The sequence below is a fragment of the Palaemon carinicauda genome, chromosome 38 (assembly GCF_036898095.1).
Source record: "Palaemon carinicauda isolate YSFRI2023 chromosome 38, ASM3689809v2, whole genome shotgun sequence".
Classification (NCBI taxonomy): Eukaryota; Metazoa; Arthropoda; class Malacostraca; order Decapoda; family Palaemonidae; genus Palaemon; species Palaemon carinicauda.
The window spans coordinates 54,170,887-54,188,309 of NC_090762.1; the positions used below are offsets into that span (position 1 = coordinate 54,170,887).

The 17,423-nt window shown below is 42.8% G+C and overlaps 1 protein-coding gene across 2 annotated transcripts in view; it reads right to left on the reverse strand.

Annotated features, from left to right (window-relative positions):
* Taf7 (TATA-box binding protein associated factor 7) overlaps positions 1–17,423 on the reverse strand; it is a 232,652-nt gene that overhangs the window by 66,124 nt on the left and 149,105 nt on the right. For both annotated transcript variants that reach the window (XM_068362242.1, XM_068362241.1), the window contains exon 8: positions 9,900–10,044. In XM_068362242.1, coding sequence (XP_068218343.1) covers positions 9,900–10,044 — 145 coding nt within the window. The remainder of the gene's footprint in view (positions 1–9,899; positions 10,045–17,423) is intronic.

Consider the following 17,423-nt stretch of genomic DNA (forward strand, 5'->3'; position numbering starts at 1 on the left):
GAGCTCTAACAGGGCATAAGACTCTTTCTAGTTCATTGCCTACGATCTCCGATAAGCTGGGAATATCGAAAGATTTAGGCCAAGGACGAGAAGGTAGCTCATTTTTGGCTAGAAAACCAAGTTGCAGAGAACAAGTGGCCTTTTCTGATGAAAATCCGATGTTCTTGCTGAAGGCATGAATCTCACTGACTCTTTTAGCTGAGGCTAAGCATACCAGGAAAAGAGTCTTAAGAGTGAGATCTTTCAGGGAGGCTGACTGTAAAGCCTCAAACCTGTCTGACACGAGGAATCTTAGGACCACGTCTAAATTCCACCCAGGAGTAGCCAAACGACGCTCCTTAGTGGTCTCGAAAGACTTAAGGAGGTCTTGCAGATCTTTATTGTTGGAAAGATCTAAGCCTCTATGCCGGAAGACCGATGCCAACATGCTTCTGTAGCCCTTGATAGTGGGAGCTGAAAGGGATCGTCCTTTTCTCAGGTATAAGAGAAAATCAGCTATTTGGGCTACAGAGGTACTGGTCGAGGATATAGAAACTGACTTGCACCAGTCTCGGAAGACTTCCCACTTCGATTGGTAGACTCTAATGGTAGAAGCTCTCCTTGCTCTAGCAATCGCACTGGCTGCCTCCTTCGAAAAGCCTCTAGCTCTCGAGAGTCTTTCGATAGTCTGAAGGCAGTCAGACGAAGAGCGTGGAGGCTTTGGTGTACCTTCTTTACGTGGGGCTGACGTAGAAGGTCTACTCTTAGAGGAAGACTTCTGGGAACGTCTACTAGCCATCGAAGTACCTCGGTGAACCATTCTCTCGCGGGCCAGAGGGGAGCAACTAACGTCAACCTTGTCCCTTCGTGAGAGGCGAATTTCTGCAGTACCTTATTGACAATCTTGAATGGTGGGAATGCGTAAAGATCCAGATGTGACCAATCTAGGAGGAAGGCATCTATATGTATTGCTGCTGGGTCCGGGACTGGAGAGCAATAGATTGGAAGCCTCTTGGTTAGCGAGGTTGCAAAGAGATCTATGGTGGGTTGACCCCAAGTCGACCAAAGTCTCTTGCACACATCCTTGTGGAGGGTCCATTCGATTGGAATTACTTGACCTTTCCGACTGAGACAATCTGCTAGGACGTTCAAGTCGCCCTGGATGAACCTCGTTACTAGGGAGATGCCTCGATCTTTTGACAAGATGAGCAGGTCCCTTGCGACCTCGTACAAAGTCAGTGAGTGGGTACCTCCCTGTTTGTAAATGTACGCCAAGGCCGTGGTGTTGTCCGAGTTTACCTCCACCACCTTGCCTCGAAGGAGATTCTCGAAGCTTATCAAGGCCAGATGAACCGCCAAAAGCTCCTTGCTGGTGATATGCATGCTCCTCTGACTCGAGTTCCACAGACCTGAGCATTCCCGACCGTCCAGCGTCGCGCCCCAGCCCAAGTCCGATGCGTCCGAGAAGAGAACGTGGTTGGGTATCTGAACTGCCAGGGGAAGACCCTCTCGTAGGCTGATATTGTCCTTCCACCAAGTCAGACAAGACTTTATCTTTTCGGAAATCGGGATCGAGACCGCCTCTAGCGTCTTGTCCTTTTTCCAGTGAAAAGCCAGATGGAATTGAAGAGGACGGAAGTGTAGCCTTCCTAGCGAGACAAATTGCTCCAGGGATGATAGCGTCCCTACCAGACTCATCCACAGCCTGACTGAGCAGCGTTCTTTCTTCAGCATCTTCTGGATGGAGAGCAGGGCTTGATCTATTCTGGGGGCCGACGTAAAAACCCGAAAAACTTGACTGTGAATCTCCATCCCTAAATACAGAATAGTTTGGGATGGGACCAGCTGTGACTTTTCCAAATTGACTAGGAGTCCCAATTCCTTGGCCAGATCTAGAGTCCAATTGAGATCCTTCAGACTGCGATGACTGGAAGAGGCTCTGAGAAGCCAGTCGTCCAAGTACAGGGAGGCTCTGATCTCCGATAGCTCGAAACTGGTACCCCACATTCCTGTGAACAAACCTCAGAAACGGTTGGGAATCCGGGTGTATAGGAATGTGGAAGTATGCCTCCTGAAGGTCGAGAGAGACCATCCAGTCGCCTTCCATAAATGCTGTCAAGACAGCCTGGTAGACTTCATCGTGAAGTTTGTCTTGACAATGAACACATTGAGCGCACTTGCCTCTTACGTACTCCTGCAGTGAACATGGCTGCCAAATCATGGAGCCATCCCTGAGGGACTTGTCCCTGCAGAGAACGTGGCTGTCAGATCATTGGAGCCATCCCTGAAAGCCTTGTTTATGCATGACATAATTGTACAGCAAAACTTCAAAGGCTCGAAAACCGCTGTGAAGTTGATCTGTAAAATCTTGGAGCGTCTCCTGGCCAGGCGCCAGGGAGAGTCTACGAGATTTGAGAAGTCTATCTGGGCAGAGGCAGGAACTCCCAAGCCGAGAACTTCTCTCGTGTCATATCAGACTCTCGCTCTATAAGCCAGTTTAAAAGAAGGGAAAGCAAAGGCTGTATCCCCCAAACTCCTCCTGGTGATAAACCAGTCGCCTAGCAAACGTAAAGCTCTCTAGGAGAGCGAGAGAGCACTAGCTTATAAACAACGGCTTCGAAGTAGCTAGGCCTAGTGTAAGCTCTGACGTTTAGGCGAACGAGGAGCAGCAGTTACAAAAAGATCCTGAAAAAGATCCTTAAAAATCAGCATGATATAATTAAAGTCCATAGAGGGCTAAGCAGCTTTAGGCTCCTCTCCGTCTGACAGAGTCCTCAAGGGAATATCAGTAGGAGGGGGAACAGCAACTTCCTCATCTAAAGGAACCTTGTCCGATAATAGCTGAGTCTCAAGCAAGGGAGAGACCTACCGTGGTGGCAATGCTTTACAAGCAGAGTCCACACGCACTGGTGCATTAGTAGCGGACCAGGACGCAACGTCATGCAACTGCTTGACAGTCTGTGAACTGTCAACAACAACAGGTGTGAGAGACTAGGACGCAACGTCATGTAACTGCTTGACAGTCTGTGAACTGTCAACAACAACAGGTGCGTGAGGACGCACAGCGTCCACTCGAGACTGCTTTGACTGCCTAGACTGAGCAGTCAAAACAACTCTAGAATGCGGAGGTTGACGCACAGCGTCAAAACAAGTCAACTCCGATTGTTAGCGAACGTCCTGAACATCAACAGGAGCATCAGCAAGCAAGTGGCCTAACGTCCAAATGTGGCTGAAAAACCACACGAGACCGCATCGAGTGTGGTTCTAAACAACCTGATTGACGTGACTTAGCTACGCCAACGTCAACAGGACGCACAAAGGAACGTTAGGTTGGCTGAAAGCCAGGATCTCGATGAGATAAACGGCTAGGCTCAACGGACTAATCGGCAGAATAGTCTTCCATAAGGGAGGCAAGCTTATTCTGCATGTCTTGCCGTACAACCCATTTAGGATCAACGGAAATAGTTGCGGTAAAAGACGAGGGTAACGTCTGTGACCGCAACACTATGCCAACAAAAAAGACTCGGAGTCTGTGTTACGCTTTTGTTAGGCGGCGAGCAGTTTTCCGATGACTGCATAGGGTCAGAGCTGTCCTAATGGCTGCAACCAGGACGCTGGACCTGTCCTGAAAGGACTGACTTTCGCTTAAGGGCCTCGAAACCTTGTTTCAGGTTTCTTATGCGAAAAGTCTTCGGATGACGAGGAGAAAATTGTCTCTCTCGCCTTATGGTAGGGGAGATCTTGGTAAGATACACCCGATACCATAGAGGGAAACGTCTGTTCGCTGATCAAGGCCTCTCGAACCCATAAGTCGTACAACATTACTTCTCCCCTGGGCTTGGGAGCTTGCAAGAGGTCCCGACTAGGTGAACGACAGGCACGAACAGACGAACCCTCGGACGCAACACTGTAACACTTTGCGCAATATCACTTTATCACTACGATTTTCTGTTTTGCACTTATTTCACTGAAATCGAAACTTTTACTGATTTCTACCTGAAGCACTCAATTCTACTCTCATCAAAAGGTAGTAAATGCGAAATCAGTCGTATAATGCAAGCACATTAATACCAGCAAAAAAAAACAGTAAACATCTATTTAAGATAAAATAATTCAGTGGTTGGGGAAGAGAAGAAACACTAGTTCATTCAAAACTACGTTTTCAATCTCTCACCGTACATTACCTGGGGACGAGAATAAAACTAAAAACGTTTTATCCTTTCTCCCCGTACAGAGACTAGGGACGAGAGTAACTCGAGAACAACGTTACCCGCTTGAACGGAACGTTTTCTCTCCTCTCTCTCCCTCCGTCTCTATCTCTCTCTCTCTTTCTCTCTTGATTTCGCACCTAAGAGAAGAGCCCAATTACATTTCGTCAAAAAAACATGTTATTTGACCAAAGGAAAAAAAAAAACTGAAAGGTTTTTCAATTAAAAAGTTCCTTTAAAATAGAATTTAAAACATTTAAGCTTTGAAAGAAGAATGAACAAAACGTCAGAATCGATTACTCTTTCTGCAAAGTGAAACCGTGATACTCTCTCTCTCTATCGTAACGATAGAGCGCAAACTGCGTAGCATAAATAAACTAAACGTTAGTTCATCTTTGAAAACAGTACGAAGACTATTCAAAGAAATTCTTTCATAAAATATTTATTAAAAATATTCATTTAAAAAGTTTTAAATCATTAGCTCTTTAAAAGCTATTTACGATTGAAAGGGCTCAACGTTGTTTAACTTCGGTTTCCAAGTTAGGACCGCCTACTCTCAGGAAAGGTCGCATATAAACAAAACATTAAAATTTATTTTTTTATGTTTATTATAAATGGAAAGTTAATCGAAGAGGCCTAATAAAGGCGGTGAGATATAAAATATATAGAGGAAAATCTATAATTAATTTATAACGTGATAAGATAATAACTAAAAGCCTAAACACACTTCCGTCTAAGGGAAGGGTCGGCCATTTAAAAGTCAAAGAAAGTCCATACTCTCTTTGTCACCAAAAATTAAATCTATCCAAAACGAGTTCAAGATTTAAGATGAAGATAAAACACCTGCACTGCGAAAGCTCAAACCAAAATGAAGTACTTCACCAAATATGTTGAGAAAACTCCAGGTTCTACAGCGAGTAAAAGTACGTCTTGTCGACACGTCGACAGAGAAGAAATTGAGTCTTTGTTTACATTGAGTATGGTATCTGGCCGACAGTTGGCGCTGATGGGCACACCCGCAACCTGTATAGCGATCGCTGGCGAGTTTTTTTACAGTTTTTTGTCTGTCGAGCAACAGAGTTGCAGCTATATACTGTATATTCACCGGCTAAGTTAAATATTTAAAATTGAACGTCAAGTCATTCTGTTTATGACGTAGATACTTCACCACTATGCACTGTATACTCGCCAGCCCATAACCACTTGAACTAGAAACATATTTTCCCTGAGAACAAATGTGTGACATGTATTCCCCACAACATTTATTCAAAATAGTACTTTTCTTATGTAGAAATACTAAAAAAAATCGCAAACAGGCCTGGTTAAAATCCAATAAACACTTATAATCTGGAAGTTGGATATATCTTGATATTATTAGAGAAAAGGAAATACTGAGAGTGTTACCAATGGCACTCCTTACCATTAACTGCAAGATGGTTTCGTTACTTTAAAAGGGGCATGTATCTTTTGAATAGAAAAGCAAAGGGGAATCTTAAAATAAATTTTGGTGATAATCACTGATAAACAGAGCTTCTGGAGAAGAAGCAATGAACATCACGGGGGTTTCTTTGAAATATCGGTTAGTATTGATCACCAAAAGTACACACTTGGAAACCTAGAAAAGATATTAAGGAAGAAGATTGAGACATACCTTAGGATCCAGATGGTACATGTTTAATGACACTACCTTTTTCTGTCTGACAGACAAAACTCTGTAAACTTATGAACATTTTGGATATGAATACTTTATAGGCACATTAACTATATGGTTGCTAGGGTTGTGATTAAAAAAATTAAGACTGTAAGAAAAACAAATTAAGACTGCAAAGAAAAATACACCTTTTATATCTGCATTTCATTTATATACAACCATAAACTGTGGTAGTAGGAATGTATAGGTAAATGATACTGGAATAGGAATATACTATGTAAGAGAGAAAGATCAATATATTGTATTGATATAGAAAAAATTTTTTTCACACAAACCCATTGACTAATTTAGATTACATTTATAGCATTTTAATGTCCCCAGACACTGATAACATTTACCTAAATACAGCAGTAACAGTAACAGTATGTAGAGCAGATGTTCATTCATGAATCTCCAGTCAAACCAATGTCACTTTATTGTGGAATCCAGACTAAAGAAGCAAGACTAAAGATGCGAGAAGAAAGATCTCCATATATGAGCACTGAATTTGCATAAAAAAATGTCTTCTCTAATTACATCACCCATATAGCCAAATTCTCAATCTATTCATAATTCAGGTGGGAAAATCAAGTTGTTGATCAGCGCACCCACATTGAAACACTGAGAATATACTTAAAAATAAAATTTTCTATAATAAAAATTATACGGATTAAGTTTGCTGCTAAGGTCCCCCTTCAATCTGGTTGGAATGAAGATCCTAAGTTTAGTTAGGTTAGAAATATTCTTTGAGCTACCACTGTCATACTTATTGGGTATGGTCTCTGGCGTGCGCGGACAGAGTGTCGAAAGACAGTGTGTCGAAGGACAATGCATCGAAGGACAAAGTGTCGAATGGACAAAATGTCGAACAGACAAAGTGTCGAACAGACAAAATGTCGAACAGACAATGTGTCGAACAGACAATGTGTCGAACAGACAATGTGTCGAAATTATAAAAATGATAAATGATAATATATAAATGATAAAAAGAGAAAGAATACAGTATCCATTTAACTAACGACCTAATTAACCTTCAACTATACAATAATGTTTACATTGGTATATCGTTACATATAACTATATAACAATGATAAAATATAAATGATAAAAAGAGAAAGAATACAGTATCCATTTAACCAACGACCTAATTAACCTTTAACTATATAATAATGTTTACATTGGTATATCCTTACATATAACTATATAACAATGTTTTCAATGATATATCCTTACATATAACAATTCTTACATTGTTATATTCTTACATGCATATTCTAGAGAGAGATAGAGAGAGTATATATACGGTATTCAGTCTGTTAGAGATTTCTCACCAGTTAACTTCCTTCGAGATTCAAGTTTCAATTTAAATTTCCATTCTACCTAACCTATAATAATGGAAATAATCAAGACTCAAATGGGTGAAAAGAAACTGCTACATGAAGGTTATGCATACGTGATAGATAAAGTGGTTAACGAAAGAATATATTGGAAATGTGAAAAACGAAACTATTGTAACGGCAGAGCAATAACTCAAGGTGAAAGAATTTCCAAAACTACTGAGCATTCACACCAGCAAGACAGTTCTCAGATTGATGCTATAAAAGTTATAGATAAGATAAAAATTCATTCTAAACATTCCGAAGAAATTCCATCTTTCGAAATTCAACTTTTAGTGGTGAAAACTTAACTGTATTATTTGATGAAAATGGCGTAAAAATATATTCAACAACCCAGAATCTCAACACTTTGAGCTCCAATAATAGATGGTTCTGTGACGGAACTTTCAAGTCGGCCCCTAATGGAAATCAACTACAGTATATACCATCCATGGTCTTATTAATCAAAACATGACTTTACCCTTAATGTACTGCATTACCGAAAACAAAGATGAGACTACTTATTCCATTATTTTTGAGTTTTTGTCTGCTAAGCAACTAAATCCTTCTTCCATTACCGCTGATTTTGAACACTCGGCCATCAACCAAATGAGAATTATTTTCCCGGAGTCCACAATTTATGGATGCTTTTTTCACTTCGGGCAGTGTTTGTGGAGAAAAATCCAAGCCCTAGGATTGCACACATGGTATAACGAGCGTAATAATGCTTTTATTATAAAGCAAATTCAGGCCCTCGCATTTGTTTCCCCCTGTGATGTTTGTGCTCTGTTCAATAAGTTAATTGAGTCTTTTGATGATGAAACCGATGAAACATTAGGAGAATTTTTACAATATTTTGAAACTACATGGCTTGGAATCATCCAGAGGGGAAGAAGAAGAAAGTCATTATATGAAATTGACTTGTGGTCAGTTCACGAGAGAGTTGCAAAAGATTTGCCTAGGACCAATAACTCCGTTGAAGGGTGGCATAATGCTTTTCATAGAAGAGTGAAGATTTGCCACCCAACAGAGGACAAACTTTTACGAAAACTTCGTATGGAGTAGGCCAGCACTGAAATGATTCTAGGACAAATTCAACAAGGCCGTGATGTAAAAAAAAAAATACAAGAAATATGCTCTCCTTAACCTAAGACTAAAAAGTATTTTTGATACATATGATGGGTTACAATATCTTCGAGCCATCGCTCACAATCTTTAAATAAATATTGTTACAAGTTTTTTTTTAATACATTAATACATTTGTATTTTCATATTTTATGTCTTCTCATAAATAAATTTTTATAGCTTATATTGATGTATGATGTATATTTATGATCATATATCCATTTTATTTTTTTCAAAAGCGCTGAATGACCTTGTAATCCCAGTGCTTGGCGTAAGCCTAAATTGAATAATCAACTCAAAAAACATTTATAACTCCTTGTAACTCTCTATCTTCTGGATGACCTTGAAGTCCCATTGCTTGACGTAAGCCTAAAATCAATAATCAAATCCAATCTATCTCTCTCTCTTTTTAACATTTGTCCATTCTACACTTTGTCCATTTGACGCTCTGTCCTTCGACACTCTGCCTTTCGACACACTGTCCTAATACTGGTCTCTGGGTGATACCAGAATTTGTCCTGACACTTAAGTCTGATATATTCTCTAGTAGTGTCCGCAACCTCACCGTCCTTCTGAGTAGTATATGGGAGATTTAAGGAGCTTATAAGCCTACCTTTAGAGTCATCAGCAACCATTCCCTGGCCCTCCCTGGCTCTATGTTGGGTGAGGAGGGGGTTTGAGCACAGCTCATAAGTACATATGATCAGTCTCTAGCACATTGTCCTTTACTTCTGCTCATGATAACCTTTAAACTTCAAGTTAAAGACACAAACTTGATCACATAATATTGAGATAATTGTCCAATCACCTCAAAAATATGGAAAATAGCATGATGAATGGAAAAAGCATCCTGTTAAGAACCTTTAGCATTAGATTAAACAAATTCTTTAATACTTGGTGAAAAGATCTTTAGTACAGAGTAATAAAAAACTTTCAACATTGTATAAAATGCACAATGAAAATCAAAGTGTAGATAGTAAACTCCAAGGTGGAATTAACGATTGCAAACACTTTGATTTCCATCCCTTTGAAATTCAGCTAATCTTGGCAAACCATCAGACTCAATAAATCAACTGGAACTTCTAAATGAAACTTGACATAATAGAAATAATATTCATCAAACCAAGAACCAAGTTACATGTTACATACTGTAGTCATAAAGAGGTAACACTAAAAATTTTTCATTAGATCTACAGTCTCTCAGGGAAATCGTTGGACAATTTCAGCAACTTGGACAAAAATTTCATCAAGGCACAAAAATTACTGTTTGAACTATCTAAATAAAATATGTTCTTAAAATACACACACTACTCACCACTTTTTTAATTACATGGTAAAAGTAATGGGTTTTGTTAGTAAATTTAATCAAAAAAGAGATTCACACATACACCTGTAAATTCATTCATATAAACTAATTATTATGATTCTCACTGATGTACAGTTTTACAACTTCTATTTGAAAGCATAACACAATAATAATAAGCCAAATGCAAAATGTTACCAAAACCCAGAATTTCATACCTTTGCTGCCTCCTTTTGTAGGTGTCGGTGTTTGGGGCTTTGATGAATAAGTAGGCTCTTCTTCATTGGGAAACATGCCAGAGAAATCTGTTATCAGGGGTGTTGATGTATTCATTTTGCCAGTTGGACTTGTGTTTGATTCATTCTAAAAAATAAAAATAAAAATGTGTTCTAAGAAAGAAAAATGATATTTTAATTATAAAATAAATTTTTGAATATACTTACCCGGTGAATATATATAGCTGCAACTCTGTTGCTCGACAGACAAAAAACTGTAAAAAACTCGCCAGCGATCGCTATACAGGTTGCGGGTGTGCCCATCAGCGCCAACTGTCGGCCAGATACCATACTCAATGTAAACAAAGACTCAATTTCTTCTCATCCCACTGCGTCTCTATTGGGGAGGAAGGGAGGGTCGTTTAATTAATATATTCACCGGGTAAGTATATTCAAAAATTTATTTTATAATTAAAATATCATTTTTAAATATTTAACTTAGCCGGTGAATATATATAGCTGATTCACACCCAGGGTGGTGGGTAGAGACCAGTTAAATATGTTTACATCTGATAAGCTAAGAGTTTTTATTTCATTTTAGAAGTTATCAATATAACAAAAACAAAATAAATAGGTACCTGGTAAGGAAGTCGACTTAGACGATTACTCTGCCTTATAAGTACGTCTTCCTTACGGAGCCTCGCGATCCTCTTAGGATGCTGACAGACCCCTAGGAGCTGAAGTATCAAGGGCTGCAACCCATACAACAGGACCTCATCACACCCCTAATCTGGGCGCTCTCAAGAAATGACTTTGACCACCCGCCAAATCAACCAGGATGCGAAAGGCTTCTTAGCCTTCCGGACAACCCATAAAAAACAAAATTAAAAACATTTCAAGAGACAGATTAAAAGGATATGGAATTAAGGAATTGTAGTGGTTGAGCCCTCACCCACTACTGCACTCGCTGCTACGAATGGTCCCAGTGTGTAGCAGTTCTCGTAAAGAGACTGGACATCTTTCAAGTAAAATGACGCGAACACTGACTTGCTTCTCCAATAGGTTGCGTCCATTATACTTTGCAGAGATCTATTTTGCTTAAAGGCCACGGAAGTTGCTACAGCTCTAACTTCGTTCGTCTTCACTTTAAGCAAAGCTCGGTCTTCCTCACTCAGATGTGAATGAGCTTCTCGTATTAACAATCTGATAAAGTATGACAAAGCATTCTTTGACATAGGCAAGGATGGTTTCTTAACTGAACACCATAAAGCTTCAGATTGGCCTCGTAAAGGTTTAGTACGATTTAAATAGAACTTAAGAGCTCTAACAGGGCATAAGACTCTTTCTAGTTCATTGCCTACGATCTCCGATAAGCTGGGAATATCGAAAGGTTTAGGCCAAGACCGAGAAGGTAGTTCATTTTTGGCTAGAAAACCAAGTTGCAGCGAACAAGTAGCTTTTTCCGACGAAAATCCGATGTTCTTGCTGAAGGCATGAATCTCACTGACTCTTTTAGCCGAGGCTAAGCATACCAGGAAAAGAGTTTTAAGAGTGAGATCTTTCAGGGAGGCTGACTGTAACGGCTCAAACCTGTCTGACATGAGGAATCTTAGTACCACGTCTAAATTCCACCCAGGTGTAGCCAAACGACGCTCCTTAGTGGTCTCAAAAGACTTAAGGAGGTCTTGCAGATCTTTATTGTTGGAAAGATCTAAGCCTCTATGCCGGAAGACCGATGCCAACATGCTTCTGTAGCCCTTGATAGTGGGAGCTGAAAGGGATCGTCCTTTTCTCAGGTATAAGAGAAAATCAGCTATTTGGGCTACAGAGGTACTGGTCGAGGATACAGAAACTGACTTGCACCAGTCTCGGAAGACTTCCCACTTCGATTGGTAGACTCTAATGGTAGACGCTCTCCTTGCTCTAGCAATCGCACTGGCTGCCTCCTTCGAAAAGCCTCTAGCTCTCGAGAGTCTTTCGATAGTCTGAAGGCAGTCAGACGAAGAGCGTGGAGGCTTTGGTGTACCTTCTTTACGTGTGGCTGACGTAGATCTACTCTTAGAGGAAGACTTCTGGGAACGTCTACTAACCATCGAAGTACCTCGGTGAACCATTCTCTCGCGGGCCAGAGGGGAGCAACTAACGTCAACCTTGTCCCTTCGTGAGAGGCGAACTTCTGCAGTACCTTGTTGACAATCTTGAACGGTGGGAATGCGTAGAGATCCAGATGTGACCAATCTAGGAGGAAGGCATCTATATGTATTGCTGCTGGGTCCGGGACTGGGGAGCAATATATTGGAAGCCTCTTGGTCAGCGAGGTTGCAAAGAGATCTATGGTTGGTTGACCCCAAGTGGCCCAAAGTCTCTTGCACACATCCTTGTGGAGGGTCCATTCGGTTGGAATTACTTGCCCTTTCCGACTGAGACAATCTGTTATGACGTTCAAGTCGCCTTGGATGAACCTCGTTACTAGGGAGATGTCTTGACCTTTTGACCAGATGAGCAGGTCCCTTGCGATCTCGTACAACGTCAGTGAGTGGGTACCTCCTTGTTTGGAGATGTACGCCAAGGCCGTGGTGTTGTCCGAGTTTACTTCCACCACTTTGCCTCGAAGGAGATACTCGAAGCTTTTCAAGGCCAGATGAACTGCCAACAGCTCCTTGCAGTTGATATGCATGCTCCTCTGACTCGAGTTCCACAGACCTGAGCATTCCCGACCGTCCAGCGTCGCGCCCCAGCCCAAGTCCGATGCGTCCGAGAAGAGAACGTGGTTGGGAGTCTGAACAGCCAGGGGAAGACCCTCTCTTAGGTTGATATTGTCCTTCCACTAAGTCAGACAAGACTTTATCTTTCCGGAAATCGGGATCGAGACCGCCTCTAGCGTCTTGTCCTTTTTCCAGTGAAAAGCCAGATGGAATTGAAGAGGACGGAGGTGTAGTCTTCCTAGTGATACAAATTGTTTCAGGGATGATAGCGTCCCTATCAGACTTATCCACAGCCTGACTGAGCAGCGTTCCTTCTTCAGCATCTTCTGGATGGATAGCAGGGCTTGATCTATTCTGGGGGCCGACGGAAAAGCCCGAAAAGCTAGACTGTGAATCTCCATCCCTAAATACAGAATAGTTTGGGATGTGACCAGCTGCGACTTTTCCAAATTGACTAGGAGTCCCAATTCCTTGGTCAGATCTATAGTCCACTTGAGATCCTTCAGACAGCGACGACTGGAAGAGGCTCTGAGAAGCCAGTCGTCCAAATAAAGGGAGGCTCGGATGTCCGATAAGTGGAGGAATTTGGCCACATTCCTCATCAGCCTCGTAAATATGAGAGGAGCTGTGCTAAGGCCAAAGCACAGGGCCCGAAACTGGTAAACCACATCTTCGAAGACGAATCTCAGAAAAGGTTGGGAGTCTGAGTGAATGGGGATGTGGAAGTAGGCGTCCCTTAGGTCTAGCGAGACTATCCAGTCTTCCTTCCTGACCGCTGCTAAGACTGACTTTGTGGTCTCCATGGAGAACTTCGTCTTTGTGACAAAGACATTCAGAGCACTGACGTCTAGCACCGGTCTCCATCCTCCTGTCTTCTTTGAAACTAGGAAGAGACGGTTGTAAAATCCCGGTGATCGAAGGTCCGAGACTTTGACCACCGCTCCCTTCTCTAGTAAAAGAGACATTTCCAGTTTCAGGGCTTGTCTCTTTTCTTCCTCTCTGTACCTGGGAGAGAGATCGATGGGGGACGTCGCTAGAGGGGGTTTGCGTACAAAAGGGATTTTGTACCCCTCTCTGAGTAACTTCACAGATTGTTGATCTGCGCCTCTCTTCTCCCAGGCTTGCCAGAAGTTCTTGAGTCTGGCTCCTACTGCTGTCTGAAGTTGCGGGCAGTCAGACTCTGCCCTTAGAGAACTTGGGTCCTTTCCTCTTCCCTCGCTTCCCTTCGGCACGAGCACCTCCTCTGCTGGAGGCTCTGCCACGAAAGGGCGGAATAAAGCGAGACGCTGGAGTGTCTATCCTCGGTCTAGTAGACAATGTAGGCAAAGGGGGAGCTTTGCGAGCCGAGGACGCAACTAGATCGTGGGTGTCCTTCTGAACTAAAGATAAGGCAATTTCCTTAACCAAGACTTCAGGAAACAGGCACTTGGAAAGGGGAGCAAAGAGTAGCTCAGATCTCTGGCATGGCGTTACTCCAGCAGACAGGAAAGAACAGAGAGACTCCCGCTTCTTCAGGACTCCGGACGTGAATGAGGCGGCTAGCTCGTTGAACCCATCACGGACGGCCTTGTCCATGCAGGACATAATGAGCAAGGAAACATCCTTATCTGCAGAAGAGATTTTCCTGCTCAGGGCTCCTAAGCACCAGTCTAAGAAGTTAAGGACTTCGAAAGCCCTAAATATCCCATTAAGAAGGTGGTCCAGGTCCGATGGTGACCAACAAATCTTCGAGCGTCTCATGGCAAGGCGGCGGGGAGAGTCTACAAGACTTGAGAAGTCGCCCTGGGCAGAGGCAGGAACTCCCAAGCCGAGAACTTCTCCCGTGGAATACCAGACGCTCGATCTAGAAGAGAGTTTAGATGGGGGAAAGGCAAATGCTGTCTTCCCTAAACTCTTCTTAGACTCTAACCAGTCTCCCAACAGCCGCAAAGCTCTCTTGGATGAGCGCGAGAGAACGAGTTTAGCAAAGGCAGGTGCGGTAGCAGGCACGCCTAATACAAACTCTGACGGCGGCGAACGAGGAGCCACAGAAACAAAGTGGTCAGGAAACAACTCCTTGAATACAGCCATGACTTTTCTGAAGTCCAATGATGGTTGAGTTGCCTTAGGTTCGTCCAGTTCTGAAGGTTGATCGTCTTGTGGTTCAGCAACGTCCTCATCTGATAGTTCCTCATCCGAAAACTGATGAGGAAACGGCAACGGAGTGGGCAAAGTCTGGCTCGCTGAGTCCGGTCGCACTGGTGCATGCGTGACGGAGCCGGACGCAACGTCATGGAACTGCTGCACAGTCTGTGAACTGTCAACAACCATGGGTGCGCGAGGACGCACAGCGTCCACCCGAGACTGTCTAGACCGTCTGGGTTGAGCAGTCAACACCATACCGGGTTGCGGAGGTTGACGCACCGCGTCAAAACAAGTCACCTCTGATGGTTGCTGAACGTCCTGAACGTCAACAACCACCTCCGTGCGTCGCCTAACGTCAACGTGCGGCTGGCAACCCACACTGGGTCGCATCGGTGGAGGAGCCACCTCAACTGGTAGACGCGAGAAAGTAACCTCAGCGTCAACAGGACGCACAACAGACCGCTTGGATGGTTGTTGGCCAGAAGGTTCAGCAGCAACCTTCTCCGCATTAAAGTCCTCCATCAAGGACGCAAGCTTGGACTGCATGTCTTGCAGCAAAGCCCATTTAGGGTCTACGGGAGCAGGTGCAGCAACAGACGGGGTTAGCGACTGAGGCGGTACCGCTTTGCCTCTCTTACGCGGTGAGCAGTCATCAGATGACGGCAACGAGTCCGAACTGACCCAGTGGCTACAACCGGGACGTTGGACTTGTCCTGAAGGGACCGACTTACGTTTTAAAGGTCGTGAGACCTTGGTCCAAAGTTTCTTACGAGAAACACCTTCGGACGACGAGGTAAAAACGGGCTCTCTCGTCTTACGTAGGTAGGGGCGATCTTGGGGAGATACGCCTGATACCATGGAGGGAACGTCTGTTCGCTGATCAAGGCCTCTCGAACCCATGCGTCGTACGACATTGCTTCTCCCCTGGGCTTGGGAGCTTGCAAGAGGTCCCGGACTAGGAGGACGACAGGCACGAACAGACGAACCCTCAGGCGCAACACTGTTCACAACACTGAGAAACACTAGGCACTTTATCACTTCCCGCGGCACTTTGGCACTTTAGTTCCTTAACATCCGCCATTGAGTTGATTGCGGTCACTTGCAAGGGACTCGACTCTCTCCCCCAAGGCATGGATAGCACGTATCATGTCAGCCATCGATGGTTCCTGAGTGCTAGGAGGGGGGTTAGGAACAACCACTACAGGGGAAGGAATAGGTTGAGGGGCATGAGGAGAGGAAAAATCTACCGACCTAGAAGAACTTCTCCTTACCCTATCTCTCTCTAGTCTGCGTGTGTACTTCTCAAATTCGATAAAATCGAATTCCGAAAGGCCCACGCATTCCTCACACCGATCTTCCAATTGACAGGTTTTACCCCGACAATTGGAACAAACAGTGTGAGGGTCGAGAGAAGCCTTTGGAAGACGCCTAGAACAGTCCCTAGCATTGCATTTTCTAAACTTGGGAACTTGTGAAAGGTCAGCCATTTTGAATTGGTCAAGGGAAAATTCCAAAAAACGATCTAAGTCATCAACAATGAATCCGATACAAAAAAAAAAAAGAGTTCAAGGATTTATTTGAAGAAAAACCTTGCACAGCGAAAGCTCAAAACCAAATTAAAGTACTTCACCAAATATGATGAGAAAAACTCCAGGTTTCAACAGCGAGTAAAGTACGTCTTGTCGACACGTCAACAGAGAAGAAATTGAGTCTTTGTTTACATTGAGTATGGTATCTGGCCGACAGTTGGCGCTGATGGGCACACCCGCAACCTGTATAGCGATCGCTGGCGAGTTTTTTACAGTTTTTTGTCTGTCGAGCAACAGAGTTGCAGCTATATATATTCACCAGCTAAGTTAAATATTTAAAAAGACATTATAACTAAAAACCAAAATTCATGCTAAATCAGATCATTTATAGCTAGTAATTCTGCTAGTTGACAATAATGACAATGATCCTGCTTTATATTTTTTACATAATTTTCCTTTTCAAAATTTGATGCTTAGTTTCAGCTGAACTCACATCTGGTCCAAGACTTCATCCATGCCCTATAGGCTAACCAAGTTTTCCTTCCTGTGCAGGGTACCACATAAGGTGTGCATAGTACAGTATGGCAGAATATATGCAGCAGTAAACCCCTTTTTTTTTTTTTTGAGTTCTTATGGCCCTTAATATCTGGATTTCAGTCCTTTACATTTCATATATACCATTTGGTTTTTTCTCTTAGCAGTATTTTAATTTTATGCTTCCCTTTACAATGCTTATTCAAAAATAAGATCTCCAGTGCAATATGAACTACTTTCTAGTGTATTGCGATAATAATCACTCAAATCTATTCATTGACCTCTGGAGTGAAAAAATATTGAAAAAATAAACAATAGTAATACTTCTCTCAATGTCGTTTCACCTTACGTCCTTTCCAACTTAAGGTCACTCATCCTTAAATATTAAGTCTGGTGCTGTTTGTGGGATAAAATCCCAAGACACCTCACTGGCAATGGAAGAGGTTTAGGAGAATTTTTGTTCTCCCTTGAGTATACACGAGTGGGACTGAGAATGGAAATAGGAGTGTGCCTCTGAGGATATGATGGCGAGTGTGATACCGGCAGGAAGTACTGGTCACTCAGATGCGAAGAACCTTGCTACCAACTGTGAGCATGTGATGGGGCATCACAATGCTCATTAAGAGTGCTGAAGC